This window comes from Triticum urartu, chromosome 2 (genome assembly GCF_003073215.2).
Source record: "Triticum urartu cultivar G1812 chromosome 2, Tu2.1, whole genome shotgun sequence".
NCBI classification, from domain to species: Eukaryota; Viridiplantae; Streptophyta; class Magnoliopsida; order Poales; family Poaceae; genus Triticum; species Triticum urartu.
The window spans coordinates 512,709,102-512,718,301 of NC_053023.1; the positions used below are offsets into that span (position 1 = coordinate 512,709,102).

Below are 9,200 nucleotides of genomic sequence, written 5' to 3' on the forward strand. Positions count from 1 at the left end.
ATGTCAAAATGGCACCAGCTATAAAGTCTTTGGATCTCAGCCGAGAGAGGCATCGAGTTGTAAATTGTAGTAGGGATAAACTCTAGCCGCCACTGATGTGGGTCGAGCTTTACTTTTCTCTTTGAGCGATAGAAACCCTAGCAAACCCCCCTCTGAATTCAGGGCTAATTCATAGCGATCTCTGAATTTGATTCATGTCTGAACTTCCCTTAGTTCAGAGCATGTCAATGTACTGAAGCAAGCCTCTACAAACAAAGCCGGTGGAAAATGCAATTTACTGAGGGTAGAAAGATGGACAAGTACATTGACTAGGCAGAACTCGTACCCGCAAGGAGCGCTACAAATCTAGTCCTACCCTACATGAAGACCTATTTACAGAGTGAGGCGCACGACCACGGGCAGCTCAAAAAAGAGAAACATGTACGCATACAAACCAAGGCGGTATTCACAGAAGTGGAATTTGAAAATGGAGACCATCTTAGCATTCACCCTCAGGTCGACTTCAGCCTGTCCAGTTTGAACTTGGCCTGTAAACGATCACACAGCAATGCTTAATCACAGTTATCGCATAACTCATACTGTCATTTAAGGTGTAGCAACACGCGGGAAATTAATCGGGGATCGATATCCACAAAGGGTGCTGACCAGCATGGCATGGATGTCGTCGAGAAAGGGCTGGAGCAGCTGGACGAGCTTCTCAATCTCGAGCTTGAGGAGACTGTAACTCTGGTTTTCCCCCATGAGCCAGCCGACGAAGATCGCCCTCTCAGGGATGAGTTTCAATGCGATCTGTTTCAACAAAGTTTGTAGCAGTTGTGCAAGTCAACCAAGTGTTATCAGGACAAGCGTCTGTCTGTTGGGCTTTCCGACAAAGTCGCTAGCTGAAAAACAAACTGAGCAGCCCCTAACCTTGCATGCCGCGGAAGAAATCCAGCCATGCCACGGCTTGAGAGAGACCTTGTACGCAGCTTCTACAAGCTGTGCAAGGCTCTGCTGATCAGAACCCTCCTCCTCCTCCTCCTCCAGTCTCTGTAACAGTGCAACAGAGAAATCCATGGATCTGATGATATTGCACAGTAAGAAGATGAAAACATGAGAAGTGGTGCATTAATCAAGTAGCACAATGGTATATAGAACGTCAATATAAGTTGCATCAGTTTGTTGGTTCACCTAGTGAGCCATAGAATAGCCCTTGCACAGCTATCGGCCTTCCTCACGGTGCCGTCGTCGGTCTCTTTCTCCACCATCGCCGTCAGAGTGGAGTATTTGGATGGGTCCTGCAAGTATAGCTCCTGCAGCCTCTGCAACAAGAATTATACTTATATTCCTTGAGGGAAACAAGAAGCGATCCATCTATTTACAGATATAGGAATATGATACGAGTACAAGAATCAAAACATTTTAAGAAGGGGGAGATAAAACATAGATGAGTCAATGCTGAATTAGGTGTTGCATATCCATCTGTCTGCATCGCTACAGCTAGTGGTAGTGGTACAGCAAAAACCCAAAAACACAAGAATAATCCCGAAGTTTCAGCCTAACATACAGTACTACAGTAAGTTCGTGTCGTCCCCAATTATAGGGACCCTATGCAGCCGTGCGATCCAAATTATTCATGCCCAGATAAACTGTTGCCCTGCCATCGCCATCATTACCTTTAGAAGAAGAAGAAACCATCTCTTATCTTCTTGGGATTGTTTAGAAACAAAGCCCGTAGCTTCTAGCAAAGGAGGAGAAACATCAACGAGGAACGGACAAGAGAGCTAGCCTGTGAAGGAGGACGGATGTGACCGGGGCAGTTGAAGGCCGGCGGCCTGTGCGCGGCACACGACCCCCTAATGCCTAATCCATGGCTCATTCGTCACCCCTTGCGAAAGCAAAAGTTGTCTTCTCGGAGATATTTGCCTAATCCCATCGTCCTCGTGCTGATGCAAAACTTGGGAGCGGCTCATCATCGTACGTGCAAATGGTGGATGCAACGGAATCGGATCCATCTCCTGATCCGTCCCATGATCCGATCAAACTATCGCGGTCTCGAATGATCGGCGTCGATTCGACCAGAGCATTCATGCCCAGTAAGACGACGGCGACAGTAAAGGATCGGGTGATGCGTCGGACGATGCAGACGCGTGCTCTTTTGGTTCCACCAATGGATTCAAAATGATACTAATAATAACCAGGCTAAACTCAGAAAATAAAAAGTAGAATAACCACGCTTATATAGCTCAGATAACACTAGGTAAAATAAGCAGGCCACAGGATGATCCATCACTTTTGGCGCCTAGCCGTGTGGCCGGCACGGGACGGGACGAGATGGACGGGAAAAGCCAGGGTATTACGTGGACCACACACGCACCAAACAGTTTTTAGTCGAGAAATCTTGATGCGATTTGGAGTCGACTTGCCATCTTCTTTTGGATCTTTGGTCTCAGGTAGAGGGGTGTGATCGAGACTCCCTGCCTACTACTGCTTCGTGCATGTTTAGTTTTTACCAGCAGCAATTTAGCTAGATCGCTGATACACTAGTTCCTAGTGGTACGTACTTACGAAAACCCCGAGAGTGAGGGTGGGAAGAGAGTAGTTTATTTACCTCGATGTTCCGTTGGACGTCCAGCCGCAGCACTGCCATTGTCGGACCAATCTTATCTGCAAGCCCGTGCAGGCGACGCAGCATCAGCGACAGCAAGGACCACGTCCACATGGACGGGAGAGCAACAAGCCAAAGATGCACAGACACAGACACAGGCACGTCAAGAAACCGATCGAACCAAAAGAAGAAATGGATGCCAAATGAACACCAAAACAGAGTATGGAAGCATACTGCTCATTTCTACTCACCGAGGAGCCGGAGGAGGAGGTGGGAGAGGCCGAGGAAGGGCAGCGTGGGAGGCGAGGAGCACAGCTTGCCGCCGCGCCGGCTGATCGGGGACAGCTCCGCGATCGCCAGCCTTAGCTCGGACCACTCTTCCAGCTCCACCTTGTCTTTCTTCTCCTCCTCCTCTTCTTCCTCCTCGCTCTCCTCCTTCCGCTCCTCGCCGTCGGCCCTTTCTCCGTCATCCCTCTCTCCCTCTCCCTTCTCTCCTGTCACTGCCGTTGCCGGTGCCGATGCCGGTGCCGCAGCGGCTTCTGCTTCTCCTTCCTGCCGCGGCCCGTTCATGGCCATTGCTTCTCCCTCATCTCTCTTCCTCTCCACCATCATCAAAGCCCCTTGCACATGAGTGCCGACCCAAACTAACAGCAAGCCATGGGGAAGCCTACTTCTTGCTCGGGTCAAGACTTCGGAGGGAGAGGGAGAGATGAGAGAGGGTCGAAGTCAAACACCACCGTGGCTGCCCAATCCGCTCCAGACGAGGCGGTGGCAGAGCTCGAGACTTTGGCAGAGCTAATAATAGAATGGCATGGAAGCCCTGCAGGTACACTCAATCCTCTCCTGTTGGGTGCTAAGCACGCCCTTTGTTTAAGCAATAGTAGAAAACTCTACGCGGCAAAATTCTCCCGCACCCTCATCTGTGCAGACAGAGCAGTCGTACTTCTGCATCGCGATAAGCTTAGGCTCGACTTATATGATAAATCGCGCCACTGTTTATTTATAGTCATGATGATGGTGATGCCTGAACACAAATGCCAAAACAAATAGAGGGGAGACTGGAGCGATAAAACGGACGCCCGCGACGAGACAAAGCCAGGCGAACGAGACAATTTATCTGGTCGACTGGTCCTCACAATGACGCGCAAAACGCAACAGCCCGTGTCACCCACCATCTTTACAAGATACTACTGTATATACAAACGATAGACTGATGCATATGCCATAGTTGGCAAACAACGGTAGATGCACAACGCTACGGCCGCCAACGGGTTCGAGCGCAAGCTTGCAGGATGCACACACTGGTGCTAAAGCAATTTGATGCATGTTCTTTCGCGAACAATGTCACAGGGCTTTGTTGGAAATTTCAAAGTCTCCATTCACTCGGTACATAATTGGTAGTACCAGCCAAATCCCTTCCAGATGTATTTTTGGCACCAGGATAACCAGGAAATCCAATGAACTAGATCGCGGCGCAGAAGATGAACCAACCAAGTGTGAAGGGTTACAACTGATGGTAAACAAGATTCAATTATGCAAAACTCCAAAGCAACTCGCAGCTAAAAGTCTAAAAACATCTTTATGAACGCAAATACACAACCACACATGCAGAGTCCATTGTGAAGAAGGCTATCCAAAGCTGAGTCAAGTTCAAGCAAACCATCTGAACATCACACGATAGTAACAAGTTTGTTTTTCTTCCAGGGACATGGCACTTTGTGAGGGTCTCAATACTCTATGGCACCTTAGCAGCAGCACAACAGCCAGCGCGGCAGCTCTTTCGCAGCAGTAGCAGGATTAGCAGCAGCAGAAGCAGCAGCAGAGTGAGGCACGCAAGACTGAGGAAACAAGGAGTATCCACTTGTTAAGCAGAGCTAAATTAAATCTAAAAACTAAATAATGATAACTCTGTGTATTCAAGTTGTTGAATAAAGGCGAAATCAGCAAAGCTAGACACTGACTCATTAGCCAATGGAGTTATATGTAGTATAGTAGTCAACTTCCACCAGATCTTACACTAAAACACGCTGAATTAGGCATGATTCATGCCAGATGAGTAGGTTATCAGAGCATCACTTTGAAGCTGTTAGAGCGCACTATTTATTAAAAGGCTGGACCGCTGGAAGGACAATAAAAAACATAACTTATTTTTCAAGCACAACCTTGAAAGAATTCTTGGCCATAAATGAATAACTTGTTTATCACAATACTTAAAAAAGTTGATTGAATGGAGGGGAAATGCATTAGCTCAACATATGACAGGCCCATTTCATCAGACATATGAACCTATAATTCATCAGAAATATACAAACCTAGTCCCAACACCACAAACTTGTATGATACTCCAGAACACTAAACCTATCTAACAGGTAACTTGTCGCTGTTGTGGAGTTCATGCATCTAAGAGAAACATAAAAGGAAGAGCTTATCTGGCTAAGGAACATAGTTGATCATATAAAACTGAGTGACATCTGATGTGGAATCAAAGATGACAAAAATAATCTCATATTACAGCATTAGAACAGCATTAGAACAGCAGATGTCAGCTTAGCAAAAATGGCATGACCATCTGATGCACAAAAATTGCAATCTTAGACCAAAACATTTCTAGCATGGCCACCCCTATTCACATGGACATATAAATGTATCAAATGGTGCCCCTCTCTAGGCACACATTTGATTATTCATATGACATGAACATTTGACAGAAAAAAATTGGCAATCCTAAAAAAAGTTAGCATTGCTCCAGCTATTTTGAATGGACAAATCCAAAAAAATTAATGTTAGGTTAACTAGAGATAAAGTATCCTGGGGTATATGGCCTCTTGTGTTATGTATTCAGCAGCTATATATTACTAGTCTGATTCCAGATTTGGAGAAGAAAAAAATAATCACTGGATATAGGTTACTTTACTTTATCTAACAGAACTTCAGCTTGAGGATGGGTGGTAAAAGCGGCATGTAGGTCGAGTGCATTCTCCTCGTTTAAAATCACGGCAAACTTCAACCTTGTCATGTGCCACCTAGTAGAAAAGATGCAAAATGGATTGGCTGATAGCTCGTACACTAAGATAAATAAATGACAAAACATACAAACCTCAGTTTGTGAATCAGGGTGTGCAAATCTACATGATTCTCTATTGCACATTTTCTTCAAGTAGTCCCTGCAAACTTCCACTGTGTTCTTGTTATCTGTGTTTTTACAAGAGAAGTATCAAAATTATGTTCTGTGTCAAAAAAAGGAGAACTACAAAAAGTCATGTAGTCGTCTTATGATCAAAATATGGTTCAACACTCAGGAGTCAAGATTAAATTTCACGAGAGCAAACCTAGTGTTTTCTTTCCCAACAAAACCGAAAAGCAATACTGCATGGTATAGCGGATGTGTTAATTACCAGCAAAACCTCTAGGAGGTGAGAGAGGAGGAGCCATCATAGGTACTCCCAGTGGTGGTGGTGGTGGTGGCATGTAAACCTTGAAGAGCAAAAAAAAAGTATAGGTTATACTAACCATGATCAACTTATAAAATATATACTACAAAAGGCAACTAATAATATAATACTTTAAACAGTTCTTTATTTACAAACTCATTTCTTACTGCACATGAACTGGGAACAAAGGATCTGCTGGCTGGTCAACAGATAAATAATATATTCCAAATAATTTCTTTATGAGAGAGAAGGGAAGAGTAATTTCTTGTCAATAGAGTATTGTTTAAGAGTAAGACTATATCTTCAATAGAAACACTTTACCATCTCAGGATATGGCATTTGCATGGGAACATCCCTCATTGGTGGGGGTAGCATTGGTTGTGCTATGACATGAGTGTACCTACATGATATACGCTCACACCTCCCACGCAAGAAATCTTGGCAAACCTGTCAAGAAAAAATATCTAATCAGCAATCTGTGTACAAAATATACAAAATGCTAAAATACAGACATACAGTAATATACAAAATGCTAAATAGGGGAAATTATATTCTTGCTTTGGGGGTTCAGTACACAAAGGGGTACCCAGGTACACAATAATAGAAAAAAAAACATTTCACATGTGGACAGTTTTATGTGGTCGTTATTTTTATGCTAGGCAAGTTAGTAATACTCCCTCCGGTCCTTTTTACTCTGCATATAAGAATTGTCTGAAGTCAAACTTTACAAAGTTTGACCATATTTATATGAAAAAATATCAACATCTACCATGATAAAGTTATACAACATGAAACTTTAAGGCATGACGCATCTATTAGTATTGATTTCACATTGTGAATGTTGGTATTTTTTTCTATAAAGTTGGTCAAACTTTACGAGCCTTGACTTCAGACAAATCTAATATGCGAACTAAAAAGGACCGGAGGGAGTACAATCTTTAATGGCAGAAAATATTACAATTGCACACTCTTGAACAGATGAATGGTGCAAGAAGCGGCACTCATTTGCTGATCTTGAACATCGCCCACGTGCGAAATCTCTGCAAACCTGATAAATGTTCAAAAGAAGGATGCTCAGTTAGCAGTCCTGAATGGTAAATGTATAAGAAAAATCATCATCACATAAGATCAATACATCAGAATAACTTAACTTGTACAAAACTATACAGAACGCTATGCATCTCTAATGAAGTGAAGAGGATCATTTCACAGTTTTGGACAAGACAGCTAAGGAACTGTTGATTTGGTTTTATTTTATCGTATCCCTTAAGGTCATACCAACACAAAGCATCGATATGGAAACCATGTTTCCGAGTCTGACAAAAATACGGATATTGTGAATTATTTCCAAACAATCTCCCCCTCAGCCAAACTTGTGGTCTCATCAAGCTGACGTAACGCACAATCTGGACTGCCAGCCCATGCTGCCACATCTAGCATCCTACGTGCAGACTAGACACAACATTAGCTAAACAGCTCTTCCATAGCAGTACACACTAAATACTCAGAAAAACCTGGAGAGCTCATAATAAATGATGTGTTAGAGAAAACATTGAAGGACAGAAAGGACAGCTTACCGTCTTCACCTGTGGGACGTCCAAACCAATTGATCTCAGCAACGACCTATACAGGATCGACCAAAGAAGGCTGCAATCAGAAAGTTGCACCCAACAGCGTGTGTAATCACCCATATGAAAAACTGAGCGGACCATGAACAAATTTATTGGGCTGGCAAGCCCAAACTGCAAAACTGTAACTTTAGAACTAGCTCACACAACAGGGCTATTAACAATTTGCATCAGATGGAGGCACATTGTTACAATACATGATGTCAAGCAGGCAATCTGATCCTCTTATCTAAATGGAAAAATCTCGTGTGATGATACTGCTGCTGATACTTGGAAACTGAACTATAGAGGGAATTTTCAGAGATATATACTTCAAACTAGCCTAAATTGCATCAGCCTGCATCTTAACATGGAACCAGATTGCCAGACATCCACAGCTGAACAAGTGAAGCAAATCAAGCAAATTGAATCGAACAAAATCAAGGGGATATCAGCTCATACTCCTGTATGTGAGGAGGCGGGTGGTAGTAGCGGCAGGTTCTGCCCCGGAAGCAGTTGTTCCTCAGCGAATCCGCGCATGCCGTCACCTTGGAGTCCCTGCCGAATTCCCGAATCAACAAAACCCAAATCAGACAAGAATAAATATGCCGCTAACATTGGCAGAGGAGGCAAGATCTCGCGCTTTTACCGGTCGACGGAAACGGATTGGTGCGGGTGCGCATACTTGCACTCGAGGTCGGAGCGGGTGCACCTGTCGCGCAGGTAGTCGCGGCACGCCTCGACGGTGAGGTCGTTCTGCCGCCGCCGCTTGCCTTCGGGCTGGCGCGGACTACGGCTCCGACTGCGACTGCGGCTACGGCTGCGGCTGCGGCTGCGGCTGCGGCTCCGGCTGCGGCTGCGGCTGCGGCGGTCGCGGGGGGAGCGGGAGCGAGACACGGAGCGCCTGGGGGAGGCGGACCGTGAAGGGGAGAGGGAGAGGCGGCGCTTGCGCGGCGGGAGCGGAGGCGACGGCGAACGGGCGGCGGGGTTGGGGCTGGGGTTGGGTTCCGCGGTGTCGGCGTTGGGGATTTCGGCGGAGGCCATGGGGGGAGAGGAGAAGACCGCGAGAGAGACGACAGAGGAGGGGGCGCTGCGGGGGGTCGGATGTGACAAGATCTAGGTTTTAAATAAATTTTATTTTAAATCCGCCGTGTTCCTCTGACAGGATTTTGAAAATCGTCTCTGGTTTCATCGTTAATCCGCCCCTTCGCTTGAAACGATTTTTATTGCAATTTTATTAGAGGATTGAAATCCTTCAGAAAAATCTGATCATAAATTTTATCTTATCGACGACATTCGGGAAGTCTTAGCGCACGTGCCTATAAGGACAAGCGTCCGAGAGATGCAGTCATTGTCATTGAACCCATGTGAAACACCTGACACCAATTTTTTTCTCGCGCACACTCACTGCGAGAAACCCTAACATCGTCGGCACCCTAAGAAGACACTAGGAATCTACGGCGCCCTAAAAAGACACTAGGAATCTACGCCGGGGCTCCACCGACTCTGTGCTGATGGACGACCTTGAGGAGGATTGGGGTCTGAACGGCCAACTCGAAGATAAAGCGATGTCAT

The 9,200-nt window shown here is 45.4% G+C and overlaps 2 protein-coding genes across 4 annotated transcripts; both read right to left on the reverse strand.

Moving 5' to 3' along the window:
- Window positions 1-261: 261 nt before the first annotated feature.
- On the reverse strand, window positions 262-3,920 carry LOC125538356 (glycolipid transfer protein 3-like). 3 transcript variants are annotated; one of them, XR_007296331.1, is made up of 6 exons: window positions 2,839-3,920; window positions 2,591-2,646; window positions 1,171-1,301; window positions 910-1,029; window positions 646-789; window positions 262-527 (listed from the first exon to the last, which is right to left on the reverse strand). XR_007296331.1 is itself a non-coding variant. In XM_048701615.1 (6 exons), the coding sequence occupies exons 1-6, from the start codon at window positions 3,197-3,199 to the stop codon at window positions 492-494; spliced, it is 879 nt and encodes a 292-aa protein (XP_048557572.1). In that variant the 5' UTR covers window positions 3,200-3,920; the 3' UTR covers window positions 262-491. The 3 variants fall into 3 exon arrangements, 2 of the variants coding, with proteins under 2 accessions (XP_048557572.1, XP_048557573.1); XM_048701615.1 differs by having other exon boundaries at window positions 910-1,060; XM_048701616.1 differs by lacking the exons at window positions 262-527; window positions 646-789; window positions 910-1,029 and having other exon boundaries at window positions 1,167-1,301.
- Window positions 3,921-4,069: 149 nt separating this feature from the next.
- LOC125538354 (zinc finger CCCH domain-containing protein 28-like) lies at window positions 4,070-8,719 on the reverse strand. Its single transcript, XM_048701614.1, has 8 exons — window positions 8,275-8,719; window positions 8,088-8,183; window positions 7,596-7,641; window positions 6,977-7,066; window positions 6,340-6,465; window positions 5,983-6,061; window positions 5,685-5,779; window positions 4,070-4,425 (listed from the first exon to the last, which is right to left on the reverse strand). The coding sequence occupies exons 1-8, from the start codon at window positions 8,667-8,669 to the stop codon at window positions 4,333-4,335; spliced, it is 1,020 nt and encodes a 339-aa protein (XP_048557571.1). The 5' UTR covers window positions 8,670-8,719; the 3' UTR covers window positions 4,070-4,332.
- Between the last annotated feature and the right edge of the window lie 481 nt (window positions 8,720-9,200).